This window comes from Triticum dicoccoides, chromosome 1A (assembly GCF_002162155.2).
Source record: "Triticum dicoccoides isolate Atlit2015 ecotype Zavitan chromosome 1A, WEW_v2.0, whole genome shotgun sequence".
Lineage (NCBI taxonomy): Eukaryota > Viridiplantae > Streptophyta > Magnoliopsida > Poales > Poaceae > Triticum > Triticum dicoccoides.
The window spans coordinates 578,289,566-578,307,695 of record NC_041380.1 but is presented as its reverse complement, the minus strand read 5'-3'; the positions used below and the strand labels follow the sequence as shown (position 1 = coordinate 578,307,695).

At 45.7% G+C, this 18,130-nt stretch overlaps 4 protein-coding genes across 4 annotated transcripts; 3 read left to right on the top strand and 1 right to left on the bottom strand.

The window, feature by feature from the left end:
• Positions 1–772: 772 nt before the first annotated feature.
• Positions 773–2,097, bottom strand: LOC119355955. The gene is made up of 3 exons (XM_037622859.1): positions 1,847–2,097; positions 1,449–1,774; positions 773–1,233 (listed from the first exon to the last, which is right to left on the bottom strand). The coding sequence occupies exons 1-3, from the start codon at positions 2,095–2,097 to the stop codon at positions 773–775; spliced, it is 1,038 nt and encodes a 345-aa protein (XP_037478756.1).
• A 5,209-nt stretch (positions 2,098–7,306) lies between these two features.
• Positions 7,307–7,996, top strand: LOC119292121. Its single transcript, XM_037570952.1, has one exon. It carries the CDS (start codon positions 7,375–7,377, stop codon positions 7,810–7,812), a length of 438 nt encoding a protein of 145 aa, XP_037426849.1. The 5' UTR covers positions 7,307–7,374; the 3' UTR covers positions 7,813–7,996.
• A 105-nt stretch (positions 7,997–8,101) lies between these two features.
• Positions 8,102–9,217, top strand: LOC119292104 (probable 3-hydroxyisobutyrate dehydrogenase-like 3, mitochondrial). Its single transcript, XM_037570934.1, has one exon. The coding sequence runs from the start codon at positions 8,133–8,135 to the stop codon at positions 9,084–9,086; it is 954 nt and encodes a 317-aa protein (XP_037426831.1). The 5' UTR covers positions 8,102–8,132; the 3' UTR covers positions 9,087–9,217.
• Positions 9,218–9,464: 247 nt separating this feature from the next.
• LOC119292110 (uncharacterized protein ycf23-like) lies at positions 9,465–12,635 on the top strand. Its single transcript, XM_037570943.1, has 9 exons — positions 9,465–9,713; positions 9,980–10,045; positions 10,935–11,009; positions 11,117–11,179; positions 11,277–11,336; positions 11,456–11,545; positions 11,641–11,748; positions 11,848–11,970; positions 12,221–12,635. The coding sequence occupies exons 1-9, from the start codon at positions 9,534–9,536 to the stop codon at positions 12,350–12,352; spliced, it is 897 nt and encodes a 298-aa protein (XP_037426840.1). The 5' UTR covers positions 9,465–9,533; the 3' UTR covers positions 12,353–12,635.
• Positions 12,636–18,130: the final 5,495 nt, after the last annotated feature.

The window sequence follows — 18,130 nt, the reverse complement described above, 5'->3', positions numbered from 1 at the left end:
ACCAGTCCAAAGATCCTAAAAAAGGCCATTTACATTAATGCATTGTTGGTTAGTGTTGGAAAAGCATCCTAAGTGGGAGAATCGTGTGATTTCGAAGGGGCCTCAGAAAAAACAGAAGAAGACCTCGGATGCAAGTCCAGGTACGACTTCTAATGACGAGGACTTGAGAGATGCACTGATGCTCTTGGAACAGAGACAAGACCTGATGGTAATAAGCAGGAGAAAATCCGTTTACAAAAAGCTAAAGCTTCTGCTTCTGATGCTTTTAGTCCCAAGTTATCATTAGAAAATGTGTGGGCACAAAAGTTAGAGAAGGCTGAGGTCAAAGAGGCCACAAAGAATGCTCGTTATGAGCGAGCGTTTGAATTGCAAGAGAAGCAGATTGCATTGCAGGAGAGGCAGATGCTAAACCAAGAGAGGGAGATGTCATACAAGCAATTTGAGTTAGAAGAGAAGATCATGTCCATGGACACTACTGTTATGATTGGGGCTCAACAGGAATACTACATGAACAAGCAGAATGAGATCGCCGCTCGCCGGTTCAACACATCGGGTTGAACCATTTGTCAGGTCTGCTAGTATTTGTTGTGTGAACTATTTTCATATCTGAAACTATTTTTCATATCTGAAATATTTGTTGTGTGTGAAAACATTGCATTATGGCATAACTGAAATAGTACATCATTACAACCGCGTACAGGATTGAAAACACTACATTATTACAACTACGTCCATAATCATTCGTCTCCAAACTTTTGCCAGATGTGCTCAACTAGATCATCTTGGAGCTGAGAGTGAAATGCTCTGTTGTGATCCGTTGATGCATTTGAATAAACACACTCAGTTTTTCCGCATGAGTATGAGATGGGGTCACCTTTACTCCCATAGAGTCATAGATGTAGTCATGTGGACCGCTGTCTCGCTCATCTTCGACTATCATATTGTTCATTATGATGCAAGCTTTCATGAGATCACCAATTTCTTTACGTTTCCAACCTTTTGCTGGTCCTCGAACAATGGCAAAACGAGATTGCAGAACTCCAAATGCTCTCTCCACATCCTTTCTGGCCCCCTCTTGTCTTTTGGCAAAATGTTTCTTCTTTCTGCCTTCTGGAGCTGGTATGGTCTTCACAAATGTTACCCATGGTGGATATATACCATCTGCAAGGTAATACCCCATTGTGTACGGATGACCATTGATGGTATAATTCACTTTTGGAGCTTCACCTTCAGATAGCTTTGCAAACACAGGTGAACGTTGAAGCACATTTATGTCATTGAGAGACCCTGGTAAACCAAAGAATACATGCCAAATCCAAAGATCCTTTGAAGCAACTGCCTCCAGAATCATTGTTGGCTTGTTCACATGACCTTTAAACATGCCATGCCATTTTTTAGGACAATTTTTCCAAGTCCAATGCATGCAATCTATATAGACCCTAACATACCAGGAAAACCTCTTTGCTCCCCTATTGCAAGCAATCTAGCAGTATCTTCTTCATTTGGAGATCTCAGATACCGGTCCCCAAATATTTCACAAATAGCTATCACAAACTTTTTGCAAGATGCTAGATTTGTAGATTCTCCAGACCGACAATACTCATCCGCGGCATCAGCCGCATATCCGTAAGTTAGCAGTCGCATTGCCGTTGTCATCTTCTGCAGAGGATGTAACCCAAGAGCTCCAGCAGAATTTCTTTTTTGCTTAAAATAACTATCATGCTCAAGTACTGCTTCAGCTATGCGATTAAACAAATTACGGGACATTCTATACCTGTGCGGAAAAACAAATATGAGATATGAAGATAAAAAATAGACAGACAGGGAATAATGTAGTAATACTAACCTTCGGCGAAAATAACTTTCGGGAAAAGTGGGATTTTCTTTGAAGTAGTCGCTCCACAATAGAACAAATCCGGCATCTCTTCCGCGATGCAAAAATTGTCGTCCCAGCGTGGAACCGCCATGACGTCGAGCATTTGCCTCCTCTTCCTCCTCGCGCTCTGCAAATGCTGCAAGAATTAGTTCGTCGTCGTCTGATGAAGACGACGACGACGAATTCATGAGCATATCCAAAACGAATCCTGTTTCACTCATTGTGTTGTAGCACAAGATGGAAAGATATTTAAGAGAGGAGAGGGGTGGTATATATAGGCCAGCAATAGAGCCATTGGAATAGAGCTGTCGCAATAGAGCTGTTGGAAAGGTAGCCGTTGGAAATATAGCCGTTTGGAAAGTGCCCATTGAAAAAATAGCAGTTGACACTCCAATAATAAATCGTTGAATTATTGTTAAGATGGTAGTTGAATTGGTAGTTACAAATTAATATTAAAATATATGAGAGAAAATGTAGACGTTCTATATATACACGTTCTACTGCAAAACTGGATTTGTATATGAGGGAATTTTTTTAAACCATTGTCTATATAAATATATAGACGTCCAAATTTACACATGCTATTGGAGATGCTCTTAACCTAGCTAACCCAAAAGGCAGATAAGAGAACAAATTCGACCATTGACGAGTTTGTTAAAGCTAGTAAAGCGCGATCAACATTCATACCGTCCAAAACGAAAAAAATATCCGTGACCATCCACCCAGATGTATCTAAGCATGCATCCGAGCATAAAAACTTGGCCAAAACCGAGTGCGCGATATGCTGTTTTCGGCTGGCCGGGGCAGGCATATATTCTTCCACAGCTTGGAAAAAGAAAGCTATTTTCCCGCGTGTCAGCTTCGCTCTCGTTTTCAGCTGGTGTTGTCCCCCAACCGGCCAACCCTACCCATCAATTTCTTCCCGGTTGTTGCACATCGATCATATGTACAGTAGCTGCCACCATCTGTTGTCAGCCTAGCATTGGAACAACCGTGAACTCTCTAATTTACGCTGCATCGTTGTGTCCATGCCAACTCCACCGCGTGATCCCATCTTATTCGCGCGCGTCTGTTTGGAGTAAAATGGACGAATAGCGCGACCCAATGCGCGGTCTCAAACGGACAAATGTCTGGATTCCGTCCGTTTTCGACCCATCCCCGGCCAAAACTTGCACTCGGTTTGAGGGTGAAACGGACGCGCGCGGACGGCCTGGACGCACGCCCTTGTCCTCCTCCCCCGTCCCGTGGCCCGCCTGTCGGAAACACTAGCAGTCCCTCCGCTCCCAACGCTTCCACCCTCTCTCTCCCGCCCCGTCCCGCCGCCGCTATTCTCCGGCCGCCTCCTCATCATGCAGCCCCCGGCCGTCCCTACTAAACCACGTCTCGACATGGCCGCCACCACGCCCGCGCTTTGTCCGTAGTTTTGGCCATCGATCAGAGGTTTGGCCGTCGCCGTCTTTGCCGGTCGCAGAGGGGACACGACCGACGGCGACGTACCACGGCGGCCTCGGCAGCTTCCGACGAGAGCTCCATAGCGGCCAGTAGCCGGCCGGCAACCACCCCTGCTGCGTCGAGGTGATCATCGCGGCCTCTTCGCCACCACGACCGCAAGGTGTTCGGCATTTTGCCCACAAAGGTATGGACAGTGGAGACGGGTTTTTCTTCCATCACTTCCTTTGTTCATCGGACGATCCGTCGTCGGATGATGAAGATCTTGTGGTGGCTGCACTGGTCGTTCACGACTACATTCAAGGGCAGCTTCCTCGGTACAGGGGTCATTCTCTTGTCGTGCTCCCAACATGAACCGCAACAAGGAGAGAGGCCGCGCCCTGCTCTATGCCGATTACTTTGCCAACACCCCGCTCTTCAAGCCGGATAAATTTCGTCGCCGTTTTCAAATGGCAAGGCATGTCTTCAATCGTATCCGAGAGGGAGTGGTTGCTCATGACCCATACTTCGAGTGCAAAATGGATGCCCTTGGCAAGCTTGGATTCTCCTCTTATCAGAAATGCACCACGGCCATCCGCATGCTTGCATATGGAATTCCAGGCGATCTGGTGAATGAGTATGTGCGTATGAGTGAGACAACATGTCTGATGTCAATGTACAAGTTTTGCCAGGCTGTGATCAAGGTGTTTGGCCCAGAGTACTTGAGGCAGCCAACTGTGCTGATACAGAGAGATTGTTGGCGACCAACGCAGCTAGAGGCTTTTCCAGGCATGCTTGGCAGCATAGATTGTATGCACCGGGAGTGGAAGAACTGTCCATTTGCTTGGCAGGGCCAGTACAAGGGGCATGTCAACGGGTGCACTGTCATATTAGAAGCGGTGGCATCGCAGGATCTTTGGATATGGCATTATTTCTTCGGCATGCCAGGTTCTCACAATGATATCAACATGTTGCAGCGTTCTCCAATCTTCGCGAGGCTTGCAGAAGGCCACTCCCCACCTGTCAGCTTTGAGATCAACGGCCATCAGTACAACAAGGGATACTATCTAGCAGATGGTATATATCCTCAGTGGTCAACTTTTGTGAAGACAATCTCGAAACCCCAAGGTGAGAAGAGAAAGAGATTTGCCCAAATGCAAGAGAGTGTTAGAAAGGATGTGGAACATGCTTTTGGTGTGCTTCAATCCAGGTGGGGTATCGTTCGAAACCCTGCACTGTCATGGGATGAAAGGAAGCTTTGGGAGGTGATGACTGCTTGTGTGATCATACACAACATGATCGTCGAGGACGAGCGTGATGAGAGTATATTCAACCAAGGATTTGATTATCAAGGTGAAAGTATTGAGCCCCTGCACCAAGACCCGGTCACATTTGAACAGTTTGCCCAATTCCACCGTGAGATGCGTAATTGACACACTCATTTGAATCTTCAAAATGACTTGGTTGAGCACGTGTGGGATCACATTGGCAACCAATAGATGTATTGGTCCATTTTATGTTCAATCAAGACAATTTCGATTTGGTTGTAAAACTATTTTATTAAAGACAATTTCAATTGGGTTGTAAAACTATTTTAATTTTCAGACAAAAATTTGGGTTGTAAAACTAGTTTTGATGAAAATATGGGCATTTTTGGCCCTGACGGACATGATGGGGCAAAGGGATGGGGCCGCGCGCTGGGCGCACAGCCACCGCATCCCAGAACACGCCCGGAAACGACCCCATTGCCCTACCCAAATAGACAAAAACCGTACAAAACGGACGTTCGTTTGGGGTCACGCGATGGAGTTGGCCTTAGCACGTACGTACCTTGGCAAGACCAGAGAAGGCTAAATTTCATGTTTTGACCCTTTTTTCAAACCTATTCGAGATTTGACCCTAGTTTGGAAAAGTTTCGAGATCTGACCCTTTTGCTACCGCCAGGGACCATGGCGGTAGGGTATAACAGCCTACCGCCAAGGACCCTGACGGTAGTGTTGCATGCCCTATCGCCAAAACCCGTCTAAGTATTGAACACAATGCGTGCTCGTGCCTACCGCCAAGCACCTTGGCGATAGGGTTGTGCAGGCTATCGCCAACCCGTTTGGTGGTAGAGATGTTTCCTACCGTCAAAGTTCCTGGCGGTAGGCTGTTAGACTCTACCGTCATGGACTCTGACGATAGCAAAAGCGTCAGTTTTTGAATTTTTTTTATCTTAGAGTCAGATCTCGAATAAGTTTCGGAAAAGGGTCAAAACACGAAATTTTGCCACCAAAGAACATGCTGATCACAATCAGAATTAATAAATACGTCGTGCATCCGCCGTTCCTAGGTAGGCTCCTGCGTCCTGCTTTGCTTTGCTAGCGGTCCTGGCAAAGGAAGGACAAAATACTACACTCCGAAGGATATCTATAGATTTGATGCACTGGTTGGTCGGAGAGAGGCACAAGGCAGCTGTGGAGTGGGTAGTTTTACTTGCTTCTAGCCGTTAACGCTCGCGCGGCTATATGTTTGGTCCTTGTCGTCTGCTTTGGTAGGCACATCTACTCGTAGAATCAAATACTCCCTCCATCTTATTTGCAGAAAAGAAAATGCTCCCTCCATTTGCCTTTCCGCAAAAAAAAGAAGATACTCCTTCTGCTCACAAATATAAGATGTTTTGAATATTTCAATATTGACTACGCATGCACTATAAATGAACAAACAGATACACTAAGACATGTCTACACATTTTTTCTTCAAGAATACAGTACAGTGGCATATACGCATAATGAACGTACGCTAACCCTCATGAACACATGCACGTAACCATATTCTTATGATTTACGAATGTAACGTGGCAAATTGGTTGGAAAAAAAAGGAGGTGGGGGAGGGGCCCGCGACGAAATTCAGGGAATTAGTGTAAATAAGTAGGGAAGGAAAGTCCGTACATTGTCTCATTTTTTTCTGAAACAGTTTTAATTGTATTTTTTCGTTTTTCCTTAACAACTAAAATATGCTTTCACAAAAAAAGTTCAAATATGTGATAGTTTCACCGCCGATTAAGTGGTAATTTGCCAGCTAGGCTCGTGTGTAGCACCAGAAGCATGGAGAGAGTCGCAGAATGAACGTACACGTACGAAGAACAGTCGCTGGCCGGAGCTGTCGTCCTACGTTGTACTAGTAATGGCGAGGATTCACTGGAGCAACGTGACGCCGGCCGTGCCTGCCAACCAGCGGGGTGATGAGGTGCTCTACAGCTACGTTTCATCTTCTTTTTCCGTCCATGGTACGACTACGCTGGTCGTGGCGACAGCGAAGTGACACGAAGAGTGGGTGCACGGACGACGTGAGGGAAAAGAGAGATGGCGATCGGCATCCGGGGTCAGGGGCTGGCCATGGCATATCTGCGTGACAGCTCTCGTGTCTTTTGTTTCAGTCGCCAAAAAAAATATTCACATGTCACACAAGGCAACACACTATTTTGAAGATACGTACGGTGAAAATTGACTTCAACTTGAAGATGAAGATTGCTCCCCAAGGCTTTACCTCTACTACTTTTATTTAGAAGATTGCTTATCAAGACTACGATCTTCTGCTATTTATTTTATGATGATTGATGGTGTTTATGTTGCAAAAGAAATTCTAGTCTTCTTGCTATTTTTATTATCTCATTAACGCATGTAAATATTTAGCTTTTATTGTAGCTCACTATGAACATATTTGCGCATGACACGCTGCCATCGTGACAACAAACAACACGAAACCCTAGCGGTCTCTAGGGATATCCAAGGCATTTTCTGACAGGAATTTTTTCCTTCAAACTTCCTTCCAATATCAGTGATAATTACCATGGATCACCTTTTCTGAAAAGAGAAAAACCTCAGTGCGGAAAGAGTAAAAAAAGCCGGCGTCGGCATCGTCGTGATGCACCGCTCGAAAACGACCGAGGCCAAGTCAAGCCGGGGAATGAAACCGGGCCGGGCGCGTCCCGCGAAAAGGACCCGCCTTTGCTCCTGCTCGCCCCATAAATCACGCCGCCCCGCCCAAGACCCACCCAAAAGACTCGTCCAGCTCCCGACTTTCCAAGATGGCCATCGCCGAGACGGCAGCGGTGGTGGCGACGACGACGTCGGAGACGGCGCCCATGTCCCCGGCCTCGGCGAAGGCCGGGGCGGCGGCGATCGCGCCGGCCACGCGGCGCGGGTGGCTGCGCCGGCTCGTGCCGAGGGAGTACCTGCCCCGGAGCCGCCGGTGGAAGACTCGCGGCGCCAGTCCCGGTGGTGCTGCGGAGGCCGCGAATGGGGGCGGGGCAGCGGGGCCGTCGTCGTACCGGAGGCTGGCGTCGTCGCTGTCGCGGTCGTTCCGGTGGAAGCGCATGCCGGCGCTCCCGTCCCTCAGCCTGCGCGCCGGCTCGGCGTCGGCGGCGCTGGACGAGGTGGCCTTCCGCGTCATGTACGTCGTGGAGGCCGTCGTGCTCGGCCTCGCGCTCTCCTGCTTCTTCCTCTGCTGCGGCTGCCACATCTAGCCTGCCACCAGCCATGTATTCTCTGTTAGTACTACTGTTTGTTAGTTGCTCTCGGTTCTTTGGTTAGTAATTTTTTCGTTTTGATCGATCGACTACTCTACTCTGCTGTAAATTTTCCACCGTGATGAAAATCCATGGAAAAATTCCCAATCTGCTCAATATGATTTTCCTCGTTGGGGATGAACGGATGATGGTGTGAATTGTGATGCAATTTTAATTTATGGAGCCGGGAGTTGTTTATTACAAGGTCTGTCGCTGTCTCGTGCAAATGCTTTGGGCAGTTGGGGATTGGGAGTGAAGGAGGACTGGAAGAAGAGGTCATGGCCATGGAGGAGGCGACGGCGACGGCGTTTGGCTTCCCGGCGGAGGTGCGGCCGGGGGCCACGCGGGTGGGCTGGATCGGCATCGGCGTCATGAGCGGCGCCATGGCCGCGCGCCTCCTGGCCGCCGGGTTCGCGGTGACCGCCTACGCGCGCACGCCGGCCAAGGCGGGGGCCCTGGTCGCCGCCGGAGCGCGCCTCGCGGACTCGCCGGCCTCCGTGGCCGCGGCCTCCGACGTGGTCTTCACCATGGTCGGCAACCCCGGGGACGTCCGCTCCGTGGTCCTGGACGCAGCCTCGGGCGCCCTCGCGGGCCTCCGCCCCGGCGGCGTCCTCGTGGACTGCACGAGCTCGTCCCCCTCCCTCGCGCGCGAGGTCGCCGCGGCCGCGCGCGCCGCCGGCTGCCACGCCGTCGACTGCCCCGTCTCCGGCGGCGACGTCGGCGCGCGCGACGGCACGCTCGCCCTCCTCGCCGGCGGGGACGAGGCCGTGGTGGCCTGGCTCGCCCCGCTCTTCGCGCACCTCGGCCGGCCGACCTACATGGGCCCACCCGGCAGCGGGCAGAGCAGCAAGATCGCGAACCAGATCGCGGTGGCCGGCGCCGTGGTCGGCCTCGGCGAGTCCCTGGCCTTCGCCGGAGCCGCCGGGCTCGACGAGCGGCTGTTCCTCGGCGCGGTGTCAAAGGGCGCCGCGGGGTCGCGCGTGATGGACATCTTCGGGGAGCGCGCGCTGAGCCGCGACTTCTCGTCCGGGGGATCCGTGCGGTACATCATCAAGGACCTCGGCATGGCGCTGGAGGTCGGCGACGGCCAGGAGGAGGAGGTCAACGTGCTGCCAGGGTCGGCGCTGTACCGGCAGATGTTCTCGGCCATGGCGGCCAACGGCGACGGCGAGCTGTGCCTGCAGGGACTGATCACCGTCGTCGAGCGCCTGAACGGCATAATGCGCAAGTAAGGCAAGACCGCAAGGCAGGTGTTCGTCAAAATGCGGCAGCCGGATATGAATCTCATGGTCATGTACTATTATTAGTTCAGACAAAATTCGATCTCTATGGCATGTTTTTAATCAACAATTCGTTAACCTTATCATGGATGATAATGTTATCGTGCTTTTCTCGCTGATTTGTGGATGTTGTTTTTGCTGCTTCCTTCTTGATGTAACATTAGTGGTTCAGCTATTTTTGCCAAGTGTGGTATTCAGATGATATGGTAGTAGTAATCTGAGAGCCAAGGAGCAATTTGCAAAGGCTGCAAAATTCCAAGGGCCTCTTGCTCAATTCCAGGTGTCTGTCAGGTATTTGCACCGTGCAAGATAGCATATCTACTCTGGAGCCCTCCTCTGTGCAGTGCACTGCTTCAGTCTCCTTATCTCTTTCACTCCCAGAAACCTTCAGCAGCAACAATGGCAGCGCCGGGCTCCCTAGGACTTCTCCAGGCGCCGTCCTTCTCCGCGGCCAAGTGCCGTCCGGTGGCGGCGAGCCGGGGAGCGGCACGAGCCGTGTTCGCCGTCCGCGCCTCGGCGGCTTCTGCGGCCACCAAGGACGCCGTCCTCATGCCCTTCCGTGAGAACAGGGCTCTCAAGGTCTCACTCTCTCCATCTTGACACCTTCCGTGCAGTAATAATTTTCCATTGCTTTGATGGACTCTGATGATAGATGTAGTAGTGTGTTGTATCTGTCACTAGTTCTGATAGATGCAGTAGTGTGTTCCCTTCAGACTGGATGGATGGTGCAAGTCCAGAAGTCATCTCTGGGTTGAAGCGTGGAGCAATAAAAATTTCATTGCTTTGATATGATGGAATGTTCCTGCTGGACTCTGATGATAGTGATTGGCCTTTTGCACCTGCAGATCATTTCGGGGCTTCAGAACTTCGACAGGTCCAATGTTGCGTCTGTCGTCACGGCTGCGGATAAGGTAGTGCATTTATTTTCCATGCTCTGTTTTTTACAGTTTAGCTCTTGCGGAGCGATGAAATGGTGCATAAGTTCTGATCTCTTTTGAGATTTTGATGGATAAACAACTGTTGGCCTATGAGCTTTGTTTGCGGTAAACCTGATAGCTTTGCAGACTTTTTTTGAGTTTGAAACCGACTGGGCAACACAATGATGTTGCGTTTTCTGGTTACATTGGAATTGCTAATATTGCCAGCTTAGGTCACTGCTGAGCTTGTCAATCGAGAAGTCTGCAAGTAGAAGCTAGCGTTTGATTAGTACCTAAGCCTCGTCGTTTATCTGGTCAGAAGAATCAGAACCAGCACATAGTATCCTTCACATGGCAGTACATCAATTGTGAATTCTGTTTTGGAGAAGTCATTGTCAATGCAAGTTTTTTGAATAGTTTGGATTGCTTACCACATGTGTCACATGGTAACGCAAGTTAATTAGCTGCAGCGACAAAGTATCCTCTTCAGATTCAGTCCACGTCAGGGAAATCAGTATCCAGGAAGCAACTGTTTTTATTAGTATTCAGGAAGCAACTGTTGTTATCATCCCACTCTGATACTCTTTTCCAACTAATAAATTTTCTAATAAGTAAGTAAAACTTTATATGAACCTTTTAAAAAAACTTATGATAACAAGCGGAATTCAGTACAAGTGCCTCTATTTTGTATTGAAATGTATTCAGGAGGCCAACGCCATGATTTATCTTGCTTTGGATATAAAAATGATCCACTTATCCAAATATAACAGTTATGTCACGAGGCTATTATCTTAATAATCTTGTCGCTGACCTGCATATATCACAGAAATACTTAAAAGACTACTCATTATCACAAGCTTGTCATCTTGTTTAATGATTGCAGGGAGGTGCTACCCATGTTGATATAGCATGTGACCAGGACTTGGTAAAGCTGGCGCTTGAGCTTACTAACCTCCCGGTGGGTTAACCATTGACAGAGTCATAAGAAATCGTGAACTGTAGTTCCTTTACCCAATTGTAGAGTTAACGTATGCTAACTGCATTATGGGAATTGCATCTTTGCAGATATGTGTATCGTCTGTGGATCCTTCAGCATTCCAATCTGCGGTAGAAGCTGGTGCTCAAATGGTCAGTCTCTAACTTTGAATGGCACCTGGGCAACGTGGTTCAACTGCATTTTATTTACTCTGCTAGCCACTGGCCTTCACAAACTTCTCTCATGCAGATTGAGATTGGAAACTACGACTCCTTTTACGATGCAGGCATTGAATTCTCATCTGAGCAAGTAAAAGTTTCAGCTTATAGATATTTAAAGTTATCGATTTTTGCTATTGGTTCATCTGTTTACTGAGATAAACCATCATTTCTATGTGGAAACTTAGATCCTCGTTTGATCAATTTCAGATACTGAACCTGACAAGGGAGACAAGGAAGATACTTCCAGACATCACATTGTCAGTAACAGTTCCCCACACTCTGAGCCTTCCGGATCAGGTATATCATCCTCTGTCATACATTCAGTTACTAGGTTTCTTGAAATGACAGTTAACAAGTGCATTTATCTGGAATCCTTTTGTGCAAAATTACAGATGAGACTTGCAGAGCTACTTGAAGAGGAAGGCGCTGATATCATCCAGACTGAAGGCGGGAAGTGTTCTAGTCCAACAAAGCCTGGTGTTCTTGGACTAATAGAAAAGGTAGCGCAAAAATGCTAAATATAAGTATAGAACACGCACTATCAAGCACCGTTATTTTTTTGTTTCCCTAATTCATAACTGATGTTCAACGAATTGTAGGCAACACCAACATTGGCAGCTGCATACTCCATCTCTAGGGCCGTCAGCATACCGGTGATGTGCGCATCGGGGCTAAGTTCAGTGACTGCACCAATGGCAGTAACCGCAGGAGCTGCTGGCGTGGTATGTGTACCTTGTGTCTCAAACTTCTGCGGAATGATGAGCAAGCAGTGAGATAGTGTGATGTGAACTCTGTGACAGTAAATAAACCAACACTGATCCAGAACATTTTTGGACCATTACACATTACATCTGCTAGCTCTCATGACTTCTTCGTGTTGTATCTGAAATATACCTTTTTCCTGCTTGTTGGAACATGTGAGAGTTTATTCATTCACAGGAGCTGATCATCTTCTCCACACTGTGGCTGCAGGGAGTTGGCTCTGCGATTAACAAGCTCAATGATGTTGTGGCAATGATTGCCGAGGTGAGGAGCATTGCGGAGGCTCTGGGGACGAAGGCTTCGAGGAATGTGTCCGAGGACCTGAGAAGAGTTCACAATTAGTATTACTATTCTAGGTCGACACGGCTTTTCTCTGGACAAACTCGAGAATTCAGTAAGGAATCAGGAGATGCAGTTCCAACAGTTTAGCATTTCTCCTGTCTGCTAGCCTTTGTGCAGATATAGAGAAGATTGCCTGAAAGAGCTAAGATAACTAAATCGGTTTACGCCTTCCTCTTTATTTATTTATCATATTATATCTATAGAATTGGAAGATATTCTTGCTGGTGATATGACTAGAAAGTGATAAAGCTACTTTGAATATCAAGCTAGCAGGGGTCCTATCCATCACCAGGCGGTCAAGTTCGGGTTGTTCTTATCGATCCATTTCATCACCAATAACATGCCAAGCGTCCAACTGATGTCTACGATTGTGTTTACTAAGTTGTACTAGAGCTGCGACAATTAATTTGGATCGGAGAGAGTATCTTATTTGCCTCTAGAACATAAAACAAAGGTTGCCTTCACATGGTCGTTAGCCAAGTTTTCACATTCATCAAATATTACAGTTGCTGATATATGCTCCTCCTCCATTGTTCATAGTTTCAATCACCTCCATGCAACCTGCCTAGAAGCAAACTCAGTTGCATGCCAGCATAAGGGCTAAATAACTTCCGTGCAAAAAGAGCATAAGTTTCTCCTATATCAACATCGTATACCTGATCAAGAAATTTACTTGACGCGCCAGTGAAATTGCCTCTCGAGTCTTTGGTTATCATTCCCACGCCCCCTACATGGTATCCGCATCAAAGGATGCATCAATGAGACCTTCACTTTGTCAGCAGGTGGTGACATCCAACCATGGTGCTTCACTGTTGATTTTTCTTTTGTGAAAAAATAATGAAAATTACATTTAGAGTCGTAGACTACCTAGCGCTGCCGTCATCGCCCCTTCCTCATCGGAGCCGGGCAAAACTTGTTGAAATAGACAGTCAGGAAGTTGTCGTGCTAGGTCCTCATGCCGCCGACGAATAGAAGCGTAGATCAGAAGGATCCAACCTGTAGACACATCAACATAGGCAAACTAAGACTAAATTTTCTGTTGATTTGTTAGTATAAGCTTTTTCATAGTTTGCTGCTAGAGCGGCAATGGTCAATGCATTTATTGTCAATGTTTTAACCAAATTTGCTTCTACATTTGGGGTTGATATTTAATGCTCCATGACCAGATGTTCGACTCAGCTTCCACCCATGATGATGCTCCCACTCGGTATAATATGCTGATCGAGAGAGACTTTTTGTATTGCCTTGCCACAAAATATTCAAAATTCTCATTGATTCGAGTTTCAATGTGTGGTCTATCGCAATTGGCCAAAAAAGATCTTAAATCAACTCCTCACCCCATTTACTAGATTGTGGGTTGATCAAATCATTAACACGAGTGATGTTAATGATCGATTGTTCATCTTGTAGCACCGTTGGGTTTCTAATTATGGCTATGTGCATCATCTAATGCAGAGGCCCTCCTTTTCAAGAAAAACGATGGGTACCCACAATTTTAGTTTTTAAGCCATCTTGTACTCTACATATGCTCCGCTTTTTGAAAGTCTGAACTCCCACCATGGTACTCTGCCGAGTGAAGGACGAGTCCTTCAAATGAGGTGCAAAAGATCCTCAATCGGATAATAGCTTGCTTTAACACTCTGGCACAAAGTGAGACAGGATATGAAATCAATCTACATGCTTCGTTTTCGTAACATCGCAAGATTGAAGTAGTGTATATCTCTACATTTCATTGCACCCTTCTTCTGTGGTACACACATCTTCATCCAAGCAAACCAATGCATTCTCTTTTGATTTTCCTTGTCACCCCAACAAAAATGTGACATCAAATCAGTAATTCCCTTACATATATTTTTGGGGATTTTGAAGATTGACACCACATATGAAGGGATAGCTTGTGCCAGCGCATTGAGAAGCACCTCTTTTCCACTTAAATACAACCTTTTTCTCCACATCCATTGATTATTTTGCAAACTCTCTCCACTAATTGAAGTAGTCAAACCTTTCAGCCCCATTTGACCTAATGTAGCGCAATAATCATCAAGGATTGTACAGGGAGATGTTGCATTTTGCACATGCGCTTTCATTAGGATAAGAGAATCATCTGCAAATAGCAAATTGGAAATTTGAGGGCCTCCCGGCATACCTTGACACAATAGTGTTTTCTTGTATCTCCAGCATGAGTGAACGAACTTGCTAAACCTTCAGCAAAAAGAATAAAACAGGTAGGGGGATTATGGGTCTCTTGTCATAGTTCCCTACTAGGTTTGATGGTCTGCATCTCTTGCGAATTAACTTTGAGTTGGTACTCAACTGTGGTAACACATGAGATTATCATCTTCACCCATTATGCCGCAAAACCTAGTCTCGGCATGATTTTCTCCAAAAAAGGAAACCATTTGCATGGTCATCAGCTTTATGCATATCCAAGATAACGACACATAACTCATTCTTTCCATCTATTTACTTATTAATCGTGTGAAAGCTTTCATATTCATGTCTTGCATTGTCTGTGATTAGCCATCTCGACACAAATGCACTTTGTGTTGGACTCATAATCTTTGGCAATAACATTTTCATTCTTGACACCAACATTTTACGTATAATCTTATAGACGACATTGCATAAACTTATCAGTCATAATCGCAATACCTTTTGTGGTGATTGTACCTTTGGAATCATCCTTATCACTGTTGTTCCACCCTTCTGATAACACACCAAAATTTCCCTATGTTGGTATCTGCTCCACTAAATCACCTCTAACATTGTCAAAAGTCGTTCAAAAAATATTGCATGCAACCTTCCATCCTTGTACTTTTAAATCACGGAATATGTGATGTAAGTAATGTAATTGTTCAATCCTATAGGATTCAAGAGGACACAACATTACAACCCTATTTTTTTCTTTCAGATCCTCTGTCTTATGAATCCCACAGATCAAAAGTCCCCATCCCCTAGGTCTAGTTGAGGGTATAAATACCAAATTCCCATTCAATCCTTTCCTTAGAACTACTATATGACTTTATTGCTTCATTGATTGAAGTATAATCGACCTTTATTGTTTTTCTTCATTTCAGTTTTAAATCTGATGTTCATTATTGTTTTGATGAGTTGCACATTCAATACTTCTTAACACAACAAAGATGGAGTTTAGTTTAGGACTAGTCTCATAGATTGTGAGAGCTATTACTTCATCGCTAGAGGGATCGTTCCATGCCTTGGGAAAGTATTGTTTTGCTAATTGATATGTCGATATAATTGTAAGCAACAACATATGAACATGAGAACCATCCTTGAGTGAGCAAGCGCTAAACTGATGACATATATCGTACATAATAAACCCTTTCATTGCTTTCTGTCTCTCTCTCTCTCTCAACTTTGTACTATCATGACATGTGAAAACATCGCGGCCACTTTGTTTCGTACTAGTCTATAGTCCAAGAGCACAATAAGATTAGAGCTAGGAATGAAACCATACCCCCTTCCACTCCATTAATTTTCCTTCGATGAATTAGCACATGATCTGCTTTTTCATTAATAATGGGGAAACAAAACATATATACATAGGTTAAAGCACAGAAAAAAGAAAACTACTAGGACGGACACAAATGTCCCTACTCTCACATAGCTAACTACTCTGTCGCCTCCAACATGATACATAATCCATCACTCGTTATTATACTCACTACCATGGGGGCGCTCATCGATTTCCCTTCAATAGTTTTGCAGGTTTGTTCCCTCCATATGTTTTAGACGATGTATGTTGCCAGGGGAAACTTTCTTTTCTTGATGTCTTCTCCTAATCTGGCATTGATCTTCTTCCACCTTGTCTTGACCAAATCTGAGTCGATCATTGATCACGACGCCCACGGGTGTTGTACCGCAAAATCGTGCCAAACTTTCTTTGTGTATGGGCATACTAACAAATGTGAACCCCCTTCCAAGACCTTATCACATAGGAGGGGGGGGGTAAATTCTGGACAACTTCAATTAAGTTAAGAATGTGATAAATGATGCTTACTCCCAAAAGAAGCCTCTTATGTTCCTAATATTTGATACTATGGGGGCCTTTGACTAAATTCAATGAGACTATTTGCTTGAGGTTCTTCAGGGTTTTGGCTTTGGACAGAGCTCTTCCAAGATATGAACTTTGTTCATTGCTTCTTCCTCTTATAGGGTGCTCCTTAATGGAACTTTGAGGATGCCTTCTGGTCATAGAAGAGGGTTGCACAAGGCTACCTTTATGGAAGGAGAAGCTGGACTAAGAGACACGCATATGCAAGTTAAGTGGAGGGCTAGTGGGTAGATGGAGAATTACCTTTTTTGAAACATTGTGAGATTAGATGGGCTATCTGGAAATAGATGATCGGATACTTGATAGGGTGAGCATGCTATGTTATTGTAAAGCTATCCTTGTGACCTTTTCGATCGATCCAAGTAACTCAACGCCAATGGCGGAGCTTGAGCAAAATATAAGAGGGGCCAAGACTTGGAGGTGTACAAAATTAGTTGGGAAGGAGGGGCTAATCCCTAGTTCAAACACTATTTAGGTCAAAATCTAGCATGCTCTTCAATGAATGAAAAAGATTAAGGGGGAGGGGCATGGCCCATGTTGGTCTACACTAAGCTCCACCACGACTCAACGCAATCTGCAAACACAATTGTTTCCAAATAGTTGCTAGACATGCACATGTTTAAACTAGCGGGAACATCAACCTTCATGGATCTAAGAATTTTTGCATAAAATTTAAGCTAATAGAGTGTTGGTATATAGGAACAAATAGTCATCCACAATTTATTTCTTTTCATGCCATTTTGTAAAGAAAATTACCATCATAGCTAGCTTTATTGGAACACTTAAAGGGTCCACCTAGAAACTTAACAAACTGTTAAGGGCTCATTCTAGTTACAAGAATTCGGATTAAAACAACTTAGCCATTTCATGTGTTGCTTCATTTGCTTCCCCAAGACAATGCATGAACTCCACCTTCCAAGACAATCCAACTAATTCCACACAAACCGTTACTGCCTCATGATACGTCTCCAACGTATCTATAATTTTTGATTGTTCCATGCTATATTATATTCTATTTTGGACATTATTGGGCTTTATTATACACTTTAATATTATTTTTGGGACTAACCTATTAACTGAAGGCCCATCCCAGAATTACTGTTTTTTTTTATTTTAGGGTTTCACAGAAAAAGAATATCAAACGAAGTCCAAACGGAATGAAACCTTCGGGAACGTGATTTTCGGAACGAACATGATCCAGAGGACTTGGACCCTACGTCAAGCAATCAACGATGAAGGGGGCGTGCCTACCCCCCAGACGCGCCCTCCACCCTCGTGGGCCCTCTGTTGCTCCACCGACGTACTCCTTCCTCCTATATATACCTACATACCCCCAAACTACCAGATACGAAGCCAAAACCCTAATTCCACCACCGTAACTTTCTATATCCACGAGATCCCATCTTGGGGCCTTTTTCGGAGCTCCGCCGGAGGGGGCATCGATCACGGAGGGCTTTTACATCAACACCATAGCCCTTCTGATGAAGTGTGAGTAGTTTACTTCAGACCTACGAGTCCATAGTTATTAGTTTGATGGCTTCTTCTATTTTTGGATCTCAATACAAAGTTCTCCCCCTCTCTTGTGGAGATCTATTCGATGTAATCTTCTTTTGCGGTGTGTTTGTTGAGACCGATGAATTGTGGGTTTATGATCAAGTTTATCTATGAACAATATTTCAATCTTCTCGGAATTCTTTTATGTA